Genomic DNA, 16,429 nt, shown 5'->3' with positions numbered 1-16,429 from the left:
AAGTAACAGCATGCCCGGAAGAGTTTTTTTGTAGAAGGACAGCTCCAGCTCCCACTGAGGAGGCATCAACCTCCAATAGGAAGGGTTTAGATGGGTCAGGTCTGGAGAGCACGGGAGCCGAAGAGAAGGCAGACTTGAGTCGTTTAAAGGCGTCTTCCGCTTGAGGAGGCCAAGACTTGGGATCGGCATTTTTTTTGGTTAAAGCCACAATAGGAGCCACAATGGTAGAAAAATGTGGAATAAATTGCCTGTAATAATTGGCGAACCCCAAAAAACGTTGGATGGCACGGAGTCCGGAGGGGCGTGGCCAATCTAAGACGGCAGAGAGTTTATCTGGATCCATTTGTAGTCCCTGGCCAGAGACCAAGTATCCTAGAAAAGGAAGAGATTGGCATTCAAACAGACATTTCTCAATTTTAGCATAGAGTTGATTGTCACGAAGTCTCTGAAGAACCATACGGACATGCTGGCGGTGTTCTTCTAGATTGGCCGAAAAAATTAGGATATCATCAAGATATACAACAACACAGGAGTATAACAGATCACGAAAAATTTCATTAACAAAGTCTTGGAAGACAGCAGGGGCGTTGCACAGGCCAAAGGGCATGACCAGATACTCAAAGTGTCCATCTCTGGTGTTAAATGCTGTTTTCCACTCATCCCCCTCTCTGATGCGGATGAGGTTATAGGCGCCTCTTAAGTCCAATTTAGTAAAGATGTGGGCACCTTGGAGGCGATCAAAGAGTTCAGAGATGAGGGGTAAGGGGTAGCGGTTCTTAACCGTAATTTTATTAAGTCCGCGGTAGTCAATGCAAGGACGTAGAGAGCCATCTTTTTTGGACACAAAGAAAAATCCGGCTCCGGCAGGAGAGGAGGATTTACGGATAAAGCCCTTTTTTAGATTCTCCTGGACGTATTCAGACATGGCAAGAGTCTCTGGGGCAGAGAGAGGATAAATTCTGCCCCGGGGTGGAGTAGTGCCCGGGAGGAGGTCGATAGGACAATCATAAGGCCTGTGAGGAGGTAGAGTCTCCGCTTGTTTTTTGCAGAAAACATCCGCGAAGTCCATATAGGCCTTAGGGAGACCGGTTACTGGAGGAGGCACAGAGTTACGGCAAGGGTTACTGGGAACCGGTTTTAGACAGTCCTTGGAACAAGAGGGCCCCCAACTCTTGATCTCCCCAGTGGACCAATCCAGGGTTGGGGAATGAAGTTGAAGCCAGGGAAGTCCAAGGAGAATTTCCGAGGTGCAATTGGGGAGGACCAAAAGTTCAATCCTCTCGTGATGAGATCCGATGCTCATTAGAAGGGGCTCCGTGCGGAAACGTATGGAACAGTCCAATCTTTCATTGTTTATACAATTGATGTAAAGGGGTCTGGTGAGACTGGTCACTGGGATGTTGAACCTGTTGACGAGAGAGGCCAAAATAAAATTTCCTGCAGATCCAGAGTCCAAGAAGGCCACAGAAGAGAAGGAGAAGGCAGAGGCAGACATCCGCACAGGCACAGTAAGACGTGGAGAAGCAGAGTGGACATCAAGGATTGTCTCACCTTTGTGCGGAGTCAGGGTACGTCTTTCCAGGCGGGGAGGGCGGATAGGACAATCCCTCAGGAAGTGTTCGGTACTAGCACAGTACAGGCAGAGGTTCTCCATGCGGCGTCGTGTCCTCTCTTGAGATGTCAGGCGAGACCGGTCGACCTGCATAGCCTCCACGGCGGGAGGCACAGGAACAGATTGCAGGGAACCAGAGGAGAGAGGAGCCGAGGAGAAGAAACGCCTCGTGCGAACAGAGTCCATATCTTGGCGGAGCTCCTGACGCCTTTCGGAAAAACGCATGTCAATGCGAGTGGCTAGGTGAATAAGTTCATGAAGATTAGCAGGCATTTCTCGTGCGGCCAGAACATCTTTAATGTTGCTGGATAGGCCTTTTTTAAAGGTCGCGCAGAGGGCCTCATTGTTCCAGGATAATTCAGAAGCAAGAGTACGGAATTGTACGGCATACTCGCCAACGGAAGAATTACCCTGGACCAGGTTCAACAGGGCAGTCTCAGCAGAAGAGGCTCGGGCAGGTTCCTCAAAGACACTTCGAATTTCCGAGAAGAAGGAGTGTACAGAGGCAGTGACGGGGTCATTGCGGTCCCAGAGCGGTGTGGCCCAAGCCAGGGCTTTTCCAGACAGCAGGCTGACTACGAAAGCCACCTTAGACCTTTCAGTGGGGAACTGGTCCGACATCATCTCCAAGTGTAATGAACATTGGGAAAGGAAGCCACGGCAAAGCTTAGAGTCCCCATCAAATTTATCCGGCAAGGATAGTCGTAGTCCAGAAGCGGCCACTCGCTGCGGAGGAGGTACAGGAGCTGGCGGAGGAGATGGTTGCTGGAGCTGTGGTAGTAACTGTTGTAGCATAACAGTCAGTTGAGACAGCTGTTGGCCTTGTTGCGCAATCTGTTGTGACTGCTGGGCGACCACCGTGGTGAGGTCAGCGACAACTGGCAGAGGAACTTCAGCGGGATCCATGGCCGGATCTACTGTCACGATGCCGGCTGGCAGGTAGTGGATCCTCTGTGCCAGAGAGGGATTGGCGTGGACCGTGCTAGAGGATCGGTTCTAAGTCACTACTGGTTTTCACCAGAGCCCGCCGCAAAGCGGGATGGTCTTGCTGCGGCGGTAGTGACCAGGTCGTATCCCCTAGCAACGGCTCAACCTCTCTGGCTGCTGAAGATAGGCGCGGTACAAGGGAGTAGACAGAAGCAAGGTCGGACGTAGCAAAAGGTCGGGGCAGGCAGCAAGGATCGTAGTCAGGGGCAACGGCAGGAGGTCTGGAACACAGGCTAGGAACACACAAGGAAACGCTTTCACTGGCACTAAGGCAACAAGATCCGGCGAGGGAGTGAAGGGGAAGTGAGGTGATATAGGGAAGTGCACAGGTGTAAACACTAATTGGAACCACTGCGCCAATCAGCGGCGCAGTGGCCCTTTAAATCGCAAAGACCCGGCGCGCGCGCGCCCTAGGGAGCGGGGCCGCGCGCGCCGGGACAGAACTGACGGAGAGCGAGTCAGGTACGGGAGCCGGGGTGCGCATCGCGAGCGGGCGCTACCCGCATCGCGAATCGCATCCCGGCCAGAGGCGGTATCGCAGCGCCCCGGGTCCGTGGAACCGACCGGAGCGCTGCAGTGAGAGGAGTGTAGCGAGCGCTCCGGGGAGGAGCGGGGACCCGGGGCGCTCGGCGTAACAGCCCGTTATTAATAACGGCCGTTATTTTGTGACGGAAGATAGTAACGAGAGAAATAGTGCATGTAATTTTGTAGTGTGAAAGGGGCCTTAGAGATGCTAACATAAAAATTCCCCCAATGAAAAAGTCTCAGAATTGGGATGCTTGAGATTGAATATTATTCAGATACAGCGTCACTCTGGTCTGGAATTGCAGCTCATATTCTTTTCACTTGAATAGGGATAAGCTGCAATACAAGGCACAGCCCATAGACAAGAGTGGCGCTATAAACAGCCTATTGTCTGCTGATTGGGAAGCCAAGAAAAAACTAAATTTTCTTTACTGTCTTGCTTTTTTATGGCTAATAAGGCACTTGTAATCATTTATTATTGTGGCCTCATGTATAACTAAAATGCAGAAAGTGCAGAAAAATCACACTTTAAATAGTTCTCTTGAAAATAATCAGAGACTACGGTTAACTCACTTATAATTGTCGTCTTCCACAAACTTCTGCAGTTCTTCAATGTACCGGACAGACTTCAAATACTTCTGCACGTGGGGTAATGTTGCAAGGTGATCTGTAAAAGAAAGAAATGATTACTCTGAGGCATTCGACAAAACTTCATGATCAAACTCACATGGTACATTACAAATAAATGGGGAAAAAAAATTAATAACGGTAATCTTAATCCCTAAAACTGTAACATCTACCCCTAGGATCAAGGAATTTGTGGGACAGTTGTCAGACTTCAGATATCGTACTGTATTCCTAAAAATAAATATCTGTCTTTGCAGGTATAGGGGCAAGTATAGGCCATACAGACACTGCTGGACCTTCCTTATGTTGGGATAGAACACGACTGAGGATGATAAAACCCATCCCAGCCTATTCCATGTAATCTCCCAGTAAACCAGTTTGTCCATCCTTGTCATCTGAATGGCCTAGCTGTAGACCCGAAAGGGGCATCCCCTCAACCCTCACCCCCCCCCCCACCCCCACCCATCACTAGTGGGAAAACTTCACTGAAGGAAAGGTAACAGATCTTGCATTTTGAGGTCAGGATACTAGCAGGTGGGATCGATTAGTGCCTGGAGTGGAGCCGGATATTTCCCAGGTATATCTATCTGGATACTTTTTATGTGTTGTTTTACAATAAGTATTTCCAACATTTGGGGCCGTTCCACAGTAAATGCACAGCGTGATATAATTCATAGACTCCTTTAAACTCTATAGCCGGCCGTGTCTCAGCATCCCTGGCGTATACACTTGTCACATTCCACTTGTTGTGAATATTTCTCATTGACAGAAATTGGAAGGAGAAAACATACATTTTACGATTGTTTTGGAATGGCTTCCTATTATTCTTGGACTGAGTCATGCCTACTAGAAATTGGCACCCACACTGACATCCCCTCCGAATGTAAGTTTTTCCTAAGGAGGAGGAAGTTTCTCCACAACTGATACAAGAGAGACACCAAAATAAAAAACTAAATCAGAGACTATAAAACTTTAAGTAAAATAACAGCATCCATTAAAATGCACATAAAGGCCCTGACTTATCAACCTTTGTGAGTGAACAACTGGAGTGATTTTTCCCACAGCAACCAATCACAGCTTAGCTAACAAGCTCTGGTAAAGTGAAAGCTGAGCTGTGATTGGTTGTTGTGGGAAAAATCATTTCAGTTCTTCATTCACAAAGGTTGATAAATCTGGGCCAAAGTCTTTAACCAACATCTAGGGTAATTTGAAATTTCTTTTAGAATATAATAGTTGTAAGTAAAAAAAAAGTTTGAGGCAGATGGAGTATTTTTGTATTACAGTGGCTCCTATGTATGAAACAATGTGTATATTTCACAAGGCAAGTATACAGATTGGCAATATAAAGACACTTCTCTTCCTTCTGAAGATACGCTAATCTGCATACTTCTTTCCCCGCGGTGCACATGGTGCATTGCCTGTAAGCCTCTACAACTACTACAGGGTCTGCTCAATGAGAACCAATGCTCCCAGAGCTCAATAAAGCAAATGCATTTGCACCACAGAGGCAATATCTGTAATTTCAATGGGTCCCATAATAGGAGGGGAAAGTCCAGCCCATGAGCAGTGTTAAAGGGATTATCCAGGAATAGAAAAACAAAGCTTTTTTGTTGCAAAAACAGCACCACCTCTTTCCTCAGGTTGTGTGAGTTATTACAACTTGGCTCCATTCACTTTAATGGAAGCGAGTTGCAATATCACATTTTGTAAAAAAAAAAATCCCACTTGAAATATAGAAGGACGTTGTTCCCAACCTGTCTGCCTCCAGCTGTTGCAAAACTATAACCTTTGGTTGTCCGGGCATGCTGGGAATTATAGATTTGTAACAGCTGGGGGCACACTGGTTGGGAAATACTGATATAAGGGACCATGACTGTATTTAGTGGTGGAAAGAATTGACTGAAGTCACACACAACTAAATACAAAAGAAGACAGACAATCGAGTAAAAAAGAAAGGGAACAATGCCAACCATAAATACAGTAAACTTGCAGGTCAGCAATGATCCTCAGGATGTTGTTCATCTGGTTGGAGCGCTGCTCATTCTCCATAATGCTGCCTGATGCTGGGTATGCAGAGTCTACATAGATGATATCCAGGAGGTAAATACCTGCAAAAACAGAAAAAAAAGAGAGAAAATATATAAATTATGGTTCTTCTGTTTATCCTACGTAAATAATTTTTAAATACAAGATTTTGTCATTGCCTTCCACACTACAAGCACCATCAGCTGTGATTCGTAAAACAGCAGAAAAGCAGAACCCATTAGAAAAAGTTCAATTCCCCTGCACCCCATTGTACTTAGATTATTTTGGTATAGCCCCTATGTAGCTAATAGTGTGGACTACATAAGTGCAGGTACTAAAAACTACTGATAAGAATAGGTGCTTAGCTGTTGGGTTAACCCTTGGTTGGCCGACAGCTATTCCTTGTATCCTCCTCATACACATGCACGCTTGGTGTGGCTAAGCATGCAAGTGCTCTCCCTGGGGACAGGAGACTAAATGGACGTCCCCTCCGGATACCTGTGGTGACAATATTTCCCTTGAGAATAAAAGAATCAAGCATTGAAATTCAACATGCCTGATCCTTTATTGCCCCAACATTGAGGACTGGAGCTTTAGGTGGTGCAGAGGTAGCAGTCTCACCGGGGCCCTAGTGTCTAAGGGGGCCCCAAAGCACATCTGCCCCATAAGAGACCAGTATTATGAATGGCACATGAGGCCCTGATGCAAAATCTGCAGAAGCTACAAGTTACGTCTCAGCCGACATTATCTGACAGGGGAAGAGGCAGGACGGCCCCATACACACAGGATAATTGTCCATTCCTGCCGAAACAGGTGAATCAAGCCACTTTTGCACTTACGGTGTTTGCTAAAAACAGCTTCCAACTTCAATAAGAATTATAAAAATAAATATATAATAATAATTTGAAAACAAAAAAGCTACCAAAAAGCAAATAAGAATGAAATGTTTTTTCCGCAAAAGACACTTATTTTCCATCTGCAGGAATAAGCAATGATAGCAAGGACCTCCACTGATTAATAAAAGGGGGACTTGCACCAACCTGGGTAAAGGGACATGTGTGCTGCCATTCCATTCAACTATATGGGCCAGATAAACAGTCAACTTATTAATGTACCTGGGGGTGGAGCGGATGGAGCGGTTGCAATAGTTAATAGGAAGAAAAAACATACACCATTGAATTGCATGTTGACTAATGCCAGAAGTCTGACCAATAAAACTGATGAACTGGAGGGGTTGATGTCTGAGGAAAATTATGACATAGTGGGTATAACAGAGACTTGGTTGGACGATACCTGTGACCGGATGGTCAACATACAGGGTTATAGTCTATTCAGGAAGGATCGGACAAAACAGAAAGGGGGAGGGGTTTGTCTTTATGTAAAATCCAGTCTGAAGGCCGCACTGCGGGAGGGAAACGATAATGTGGAGTCATTATGGGTAGAAATATATGGCGATAAGAATAAAAAAATTCTGATAGGGGTTTGTTATAAGCCACCAAACATAATGGAAGAGGCAGAAGATCAATTACTGAGGCAAATTAACAAGGCAGCAAATCAGAATGAGGTGATAATAATGGGGACTTTAACTATCCTGATATAAACTGGGAGACAGAGACCTGTGAATCTCATAAAGGAAACAGGTTTCTGACTATAACTAAAGACAATTATCTGTCCCAAATGGTGCAGGGCTCAACCAGAGGGGGCGCCCTACTAGACTTAATATTGACTAACAGACCTGACAGAGTAACTAATGGCCAGCTAGGAAATAGTGATCATAATATAATACATTATAACTTGCTCTTCAATAAGGGAATCTTGCGAGGGGCCACAAAAACAATTAACTTTAGGAAGGCGAAGTTTGATCAATCAGAGAAGCCCTCAATAATATAAAATGGGATAATGTTCTCAAAAACAAGAATACTGACTCTAAATGGGAGACTTTTAAAAATACCTTATGTAGAAAGAAGCCACGGCACTCGATCCGGATGCAATTAAAAAGCTTTATCCCCCCTGGAGGTACAAGGACCCTGGGACCGGTAGAAGCAGAGTGATCTGTGAAACGGATGTAGTCCCGTCTCTTCTCCCCCTCCTGACGTGTCCTTGTACCTCCAGCGGGAATAAAGCTTTTTAATTGCATCCGGATTGAATGCTGTGGCTTCTTTCTACATAAAGTATTTACTGCAAACTATGACACTATACCACTGAGCACCGACAGGAGCAAGATTGTATGAGCACTGGTTAAGTCCGCGTCCATTCTAAAGTGTTTTAATGAAGGAGAGGCAGTGCCGACTGGTATTCTGGTTTGGACTTTGCAATTGTTTTGACTTTTAAAAATATCTTAAATTCTCACTGTAAGATGTATATACCTTATGGGAATAAAAGGGTCAGAAATAAAAGAAAACCAATATGGATGAATAAAAATGTTAAGGGCCAATAAATGACAAAAATAAAGCATTTAAACTACTAAAACAGGACGACAGTGAAGAAGCATTAAAAAGCTATAGAGAAAAATGTAGAATATGTAAAAAACAGATAAAAGCCGCAAAAATAGAGACAGAAAGACTCATTGCCAAAGAGAGTAAAACTAACCCCAAATGTTCTTTAACTATATAGCAAAAAGGTTAAAAATGAAAGTGTTGGCCCTTTTTAAAAAATGGTGAGGAAGAAATTATAAACTGGGATCAGGAAAAAGCAAATATATTAAAGAAATTCTTCTCCACTGTATTCACTGAGGAAAATGAAATGCCAGGTGAAATACAGCGAGATAAGGTAAACGCCCCTTTACAGGTCACCTGTCTAACCCAGGAAGCAGTTCAGGTCACCTGTCTAACCCAGGAAGAATTACAGTGCCACCTACAAAAAATCAAAACAAACAAATCACCAGGTCCAGATGGCATTCACCCTTGTCTTCTAAAGGAATTAAGTAATGTAATAGAAAGACCCCTATTTTTAATATTCAGGGACTCTATAGTGACAGGGACTGTTCCCCAGGACTGGCGCATGGCAAATGTAGTGCAAATATTTTAAAAGGGGTCAAAAGGTGACCCTGGGAATTATAGGCCTGTTAGTTTAACCTCGGTTGTATGTAAATTGTTTTGGAGTATCTTAATAAAAATAAATTTATGACTCCATGTCAGAATGGCTTTATGAGGGATCGGTCCTCTCAAACTAAATTGATCAGTTTTTATGAGGAAGTGAGCTCCAGACTGGACCAGGGAAAAACGCTGGATGTCGTATATCTGGATTTTTCCAAAGCATTTGATACGGTGCCACATGAAAGATTGGTGCATAAAATGAGAAGGATAGGGCTGGGAGAGAATGTGTGTAAGTGGGTAAGTAACTGTCTCAGTCATAGGAAACAGAGGGTGGTTATTAATGGTATTTATTCTGATTGGGTGACTGTTACTAGTGGGGTACCACAGGGGTCAGTCTTGGGTCCTGTTCTATTTATCATATATTTATTAATGACCTTGTAGAGGGGTTGAACAGTTAAGTAGTAATCTTTGCAGATGATAATAAACTCTGTAAAGCGGTAAACACTATAGAGGACAGTGCACTGTGTATAGTAGATAACACAATAGAGGACAGTGCACTGTTACAAATGGATCTGGATAGGTTGGAGGTTTGGGCTGAGAAGTGGCAGATGAGGTTCAACACAAAATCCGGGCTGAGATTATATATTAAATGGGAGAACACTTAGTACAAGTGACATGGAAAAGGACTTAGGAGTCTTAGTTAACAGTAAATTTAGCTGTAGAGACCAGTGTGGGGCAGCTGCTGCCAAGGCAAATAAAATCATGGGGGGCATCAATAGGGGCATAGATGGCCACGACAAGGAAATAATTCTACCGCTGTACAAATCACTAGTCAGACCACACATAGAATACTGTGTACAGTACTGGGCACCAGTGTACAAGAAAGATATAGTGGAGCTGGAGAGGGTTTAAAGACTGACAACCAGAGTAATACGGGGAATGGGGGGCCTACAGTACCCAGAAAGATAATTAGAATTGGGATTATTTAGTTTAGAAAAAAGAAGGCTTAGGGGAGACCTAATAACTATGTATAAATATATCAGGGGACCGTACAGAGATCTCTCCAATGATACCCAGGACTGCATCTATAACAAGGGGGCATCCTCTACATCTATAGTAAAGAAGGTTTCTACACCAGCACAGACGGGGGTTCTTTACTGTAAGAGCAATGAGACTATGGAACTCTCTGCCAGAGGAGGTGGTCATGGGGACCTCTGTAAAATAATTCAAAAGGGGTCTGGATGCATTTTTGGAAAGTAATAACATTCCTGGTTATGTATAGTAGATTTATAAGGACAGAACGTTGATCCAGGGATTTATTCTGACTGATTTATTCGGCCTAAAGATCTGAATGGAGCCATAGTGCTCATGTCCAATCCATGCCTCCTTCATCTCATCAAGGGGGGGAACGCGGGACCTTTAGGTCTCAGAAGTCATCCCCCCCCCCCCCCCCCCAAATACCAATCACTTATTCCCTATCCTGGAGATGAAGTCTTTTGTTGGAAAACCAGTTTAATTTAAATACATTTGCATAATTAAAGATAAAAAAAAAAAAAGGGAGAGATTAGTACTTAGAAACCTTAATTTCCCGACAAAAAATTTGATAATTTTAGATATAATAGTAGATAATTGGTTTTAATAAAATCTCTTAAAATGGGTCAGCTTTCTAAAACTACATTTTTCCAAGTACATTTTTCCACAGCCATCTAGACAGTTAAATATTTGTGATCTCTAAATTACATGTGAGAAGTTTGATTTTTCTGTTTAATAGCCACCAGTGACTCTTGTGGGACTGCCCCTAATCGCTGCACACCGTCCTCAAACCCAATGAATCTGATCATTTCAATGGGTCACCTTATCCCCGACAGAATTAAGCACTTCCTGTTATCCCATAATGTTGTCGACCTTCTTCTATATGAAATTTCTGCAGCCATATAACAAGTAATAATACCCACCTTTCACATCTCAAATGATTATCAACGAGTTTGAGTTTCCAAGTAACAACCTCAAGGTGAACCTTGTGGTCATGGTGTGTTAGCTCAGTGTCTATTAGAAGGTGTATTTATGCTACAAACCTAACCAATTTGTACTTTTGGATTACACACACTTTTTTTTGTGGTCAGGTCCATATTACATATATATATATATATATATATATATATATATATATATATATATATATATTAAAAGCTGTAGACGTCTCTTGAGGAAAGTGTTGTCCTTTATGCTTCTATGTTACCTTATTAAAAATAGTTTTTTCTTGAGATGTTGGAACATTCTCCTCTGGCCCACAGAGGGCTATTTATATGTGGTTGCGATGTCTAAAACAGCTTCACACTTATAATCCAATTATCCAGAGAGAGCCGCAGTGGAGCTCTCATCTTCTTACATAAAGTTTAGAGAGTTGACTTGCCAACCTTTTATCTTAGCCCTTATGGGTTTAACTGTACTCTTTATGTATTTATTATACATATTATTTAGGGATCCGTTTCAACAGCTGAGATAACAATGGCTGACCAGCAGGAACATGAGCTGCCTGGAATGGGGCCATACTGTCAAGTGCTGAAGGATCTGACTGTTTTAGGCAAAATAGAGTCCCATTATATGAACCCTGGTAATAGTTGTTACTGCAATGGATGAAACTGATAGCAGACTCAACCCATGAATAACAGTGGCACTGCGCAGACTCTTTTAGTGTACAGTTGCAAGAAAAAGTAAATGAATCCGTTGCACTGATAAATAATAAAACATGGTCTTAAAGGAGTACTGCAGCGGTATATAACTTATCCACTGAGGTCAACAGACACGCCCCCTCCATTCAGCTCTATGGGTGAGGCACGAATGCTGCATCTCCGCCTCTCCCATAGAGATACATGTAGGCAGACATGCCTCTTGCACGGGGAGAGCAGCGGCACAGTCGGGGCCCCATGCAGGAGATAGCAGGGGGTCCCAGCGGGCAGACCCGTCCGCGATCAAGCACTTATCCCCCATCCTGCAGATAGGGAATAAGTTATATACCGTTGCAGTACTCCTTTAATGTTCTCACTTAAAGACAAATGAAATGTAAGTAAACTAATAGCATATTAACAGTTACACCGTTCATGTCTTTTATTAAGCACATAGAGTAAACCTCTACAGTGCAAGGAGAAAATGTAACTGAACCCCAGGAATTACCAAGATTTCTGTATCTATTTCTAATATAATTTAGCTTTCTCTCTAAATCACATTTATAGACCAGCACAAAGAAGCTAAACAAACATAAACAATTGTACTGTTCGTGTCTTCTATTGCGCACCTTGAGTAAACATCTACAGTGCAAGGAGAAAAAGTGAACCCCAGGAACTACCTGAATTTCTGATAAAATGTCTGATTGTCCAATTGTTCTCTAACACAATCTCGCTAAACTAGATAGTTGTACTGTCCATGTCTTTTATTAAACAAATTACCACAGCGCAGGGAGAGAACCCTTGAATGTAATAACATGTAGATCCCCTTCAACATCTATTTTTTCTTGTAGCTACAAACAAGATTTGTACAACACTGAGATAGAACTTTAGACTATTCCTCCATGGAAATTTATTTTGTGCCATCTATATTTCTGAGATATCATGCCTCAACAACATCCTTCAGATTATATTTCAGTAAATCATTTCCATACATGTCATTGGGGTTATTTAGGTGACACATACAAACATATAGGTATATAAGCCCCATTCAAATGAATAGGACAGGAACAGATGTATTTCTGCAACAAATCTGCTGTGTAAGAATAGTGCAAAAATTTCCAAAAACATTTTGTTCTTCATAGCTGCCACACATTTCTTTATTTTAATTACTCATAGGCATCCCATTGACATCTCAGACATCAAACAAATAAAACAAGATAAGAATGGATTCTGCACTCTTTCTTTATGAATATTTTTTTTCCCATAGAATTATTAGTCGACATACTTCTGTCTCCCCAAAGATTATAAATCAATGGTTTATCTAGGACTCATGACAGACCTGGGAGCTATAGATATGCATAGTTAACAAATCACATTGCTTGAGGCTGATAAGAAGTGGTTTTAAAAACCATTTCCACCTTAAGTGTCTGTATATAAGATCACAGCCTCTGATGGATGAGTGCGGGGTGTGATTTTACATTACTGGAGTGTCAAAAAGTTCTGCTGACATCACAATGAAGATATGAGGGTCGACATCATTAACAGTGAGCACCCCTTATTAAAAGTAAGGTTTGGAGACAACTTGCCCTGAGCGACAGATCTGGTCAGATGTGTCTTATTCTGTTTCTAATTTACAGCAAACATCTGGGAAGTATTTATGGTACCTTTACAGAATGTAATATATGGCATGGGGCAGGAAACACAATCTTTGCTTGCCTTGAGTGACCTGCGTCTATGTCAACATTAACAGCAGACTTTTGTTATACATATTCCATAAATGTAAAATTAAATACGTTCTTCCATATTGTAATGTCCAGCCACATGGTTACGTGTTATTTTTTATTTTTTTGCAGGAATTTAACAGCAGAACACTAATGTGATGTCCTTTGTTTCCTGTTTATGCATCTTTTCCTGTAGGTGCTTAGTATATATGCTCACAGACATCCCTATAAGGTGTGGAATTCCGCAATTCCACACAACTTCTGTTCAGCAAAGTTTGCTGAACGGAATTGCAGAATTCTGAGGAAATTCTGCAAAGAATGCTGCTGATATTCAAGCCCCATTGAATTCCGCAAAATTTTAAGTCTTTGAAAGTCTTAAAGGACTTTAAAGGAATTGTTGCCAGGGAATTGCCACCACGAAAATTACCCTTTGTGAATGGAACAGCAAAATCCCTGAATTGGCAGTAAATTTTGGTTGAATATTCGGTAGAATTCTTCTGTGGAACTCAGCACGGAAATTCCACCGTGTGAACATGGTCTAATACTCCTAGGCTATTGCGGAATGTACACCCGAAAAACAAAGGCAGACATTCCACAAATAGTGAGTGATGGCAGAACAAGCCAGCGCTAGGATTGCTCAGAAATGCGCCATCTCTATAGATGGCAATGCTTTTCCGTGCGGATTACGCCAAAAGATTTGACATGTCAATTCTTTTGACAGAGGCCGGAATTGGAATTTCCACAGAAGATGTTTCCGCTGCAGAAATTCTGCCGTGTGCACAGTGAGGCAAAACTTTTCCCCGGGTTCAGCTAGGAAATGTCATCGTGTGAACATGGCCCTACTGACCCCAGAGAAGTAGAAAAGCTTTGGGGGTGAAAAGGGTGCAGGGGATACACTGCCCACAAACCATTAAAAGGAGTGGTCCAGCAGTAAGCCCAGAGCAAGCAGGTTTTGCTAAAGCTTCAACGGATTTGACTCCTGATCATTGAACAGGGTAAAATCCAAAGGTTACACTGCAGATTTTGAAATCCATACCACAGATCAATTTCCATGGGTAAAAAGTATGCAGGGGGTGGATGAGATCTGTAAAATCTCATTTACACGCTTGGTTACTGTAATGTGCTGCAGATTCTACCTGTGCGAATCTGCAACCTGTGAATTACCCTTTACACGTTGGTGATTTCAGGCCTTAAAGACACAGAACGCTCTTTGAAGAAAATTAGAAGCATTTGATCAGTACTGTAATAGGTTCCAGAGACAGGACCCCGCTCATATCTTAATGGTTCCCTGTCAGGTTATTAACTTCTCTTCTGGTTTGTGAAATAAGACTTGATATATGATATTTCCACACAAAATAAAAAATCACATTTGAAGCAGAGGAAGGAACAACTTTTTACAACTCTGTCAATCAAACCTTCACAGGCTAATACTGGTCTGTCGTAACGTATAAACATGATTAACTTAAACTACCGTATATAACATAATATATATTCCCAATTCTCTCTATTCTTAGGGATCCCATCCTCAAGTTAAAGTTTTCCTGTCATTTAATCTTTTGACATGTCACAGATTCATGTCATAAGTTTTTATCAGTCAGGGTATCAGTACTGATATCCTCATCGATAAGGAGAATGAGTAAACAAAAGTGTGCTATACTTGCCCTGCCTGCAGCGACCTCTGTCTTGGGGCAGCCCAGTGAAGCAGGACAGAGATTGCTGCATGCATGCTACAGCTCACCTCTCCCCTCTCTTCCTCCTTATTAGTGGGAATCTGAGCCCTGAGACCCTGACTGACCAAAACCTTTGACATGTATCTGTGGCATGTTATTTTATTTTATTTTTTAAATGACAAGGACACTCTAACCCCACTTCAACAAAGCATTGCCTCCACTGCCTTCAAGTGCTTGTTTGTACCATAAAATCCCAGGATAGGCAGGTTTCTAGCTTGTCTCTTGTGCTGGTAAATGCACTGCCACTGGAGAAGTAAAGTGGGATCAACCTTAGATAAGTCCCTTCTCAATGGGTTCCATACAACATTGGCTTGGGCTTCATTGGGTATGCCAGTGAAAAAGGTCCTTCCATCTATACAGAACATGTACATGTTCAGTATTAGTTACATCAATGCAGTAGTAAGTGACTGACTCCAATGTTAGCTTCAAATGGAGTTGTCTCCTGCTACACCCTTGAGGACAATTTTTGTGTGCAAGCTTTGTCCCACCAGAGATACAGTTGTATGTCAGACCGAACCTGGTTCTATAGAAGCTGCAGGAGCCATTTGCACAATGTATATTACATCAATATATATGGGGCAAAAACCTTTACAATACTGATGTCTGAGAAGAAGACAAGTTCTTACCCGTACAACCACAAGTATCTAACTTTACTGAGAACAATGGTAATTTATATGGCACATACAATTCTTTCCAAAATAAGCAAACGTTTCCCACACTGAAAACTGATCCATAGTGTACACAGCCACTATTTTCCTATGTAGGTCTCGGTTATGCACTCATTTAAATTAAGCACAGAAGAAATTTGGCTGGGAAATTATCTAATGTGCACCAGGTAACATTATATAGTAACACCAGAGCCCTTATGCTTCATATATAAGAACTATTGCAGTCAAGTGAGACACACACAAGCCCAAAAGGATAATTTCTTATTATTCAACTAATCTTTGAAAAATAAGAGCAGTAACCTGATTAGTTATCACGGCCCCGGCTGGAATACATTTGTTTCTCCAGGATGCTGAGATATGAAGAGCTGTTTGCCCGCTGTAAGTGCCCCTGTGTATTCACTATCATTCCTCTTTGTCCTCAATCTTGGGCATGCAGCAACATTTTAGGGGTCCTCCTCCCCTTGGACCCCCTTTCTCAAGAGTAGCACCCATAGGAGATACTGTTTATAATAAAATGGCAACAATCATATATCAGGATATAATACAGGGTGATTTAAAAAGGATGGTGAAAAATTATAGCCTCTGTATTCTTAAATAGAACAATAGAATAGAACACAAATTTATCACCATGAAAAGATGTACATCTACCCAAGTCTTATCTATACACTTTTATTGTTCAAAGTGATTTCCATTGGTAAAACAGCAATTGGTGACACAGCAGAGGAGATCCTGACTGTGTTTGGTGACATCTACAGTATCACCAATGGAAATCACCTTTGTAGTGTATAGATAAATCTTGGATAGTGCGTTTTTTTTACGTTAATAACTTTTTG

The 16,429-nt window shown here is 42.3% G+C and overlaps 1 protein-coding gene across 7 annotated transcripts in view; it reads right to left on the bottom strand.

Annotated features, from left to right (window-relative positions):
• The window catches only part of RALGPS1 (Ral GEF with PH domain and SH3 binding motif 1), a 409,196-nt gene that overhangs the window by 105,760 nt on the left and 287,007 nt on the right, over positions 1-16,429 (bottom strand). For all 7 annotated transcript variants that reach the window (XM_056538115.1, XM_056538117.1, XM_056538118.1 and 4 more), the window contains exons 10-11: positions 5,722-5,859; positions 3,698-3,791 (exon numbers count right to left, since the gene is read on the bottom strand). In XM_056538115.1, coding sequence (XP_056394090.1) covers positions 3,698-3,791; positions 5,722-5,859 — 232 coding nt within the window. The remainder of the gene's footprint in view (positions 1-3,697; positions 3,792-5,721; positions 5,860-16,429) is intronic.

The sequence above is a fragment of the Hyla sarda genome, chromosome 9 (assembly GCF_029499605.1).
Source record: "Hyla sarda isolate aHylSar1 chromosome 9, aHylSar1.hap1, whole genome shotgun sequence".
NCBI lineage: Eukaryota > Metazoa > Chordata > Amphibia > Anura > Hylidae > Hyla > Hyla sarda.
Note: the sequence above shows the minus strand (reverse complement) of the source record. Positions and strands in the feature narration are given on the sequence as shown.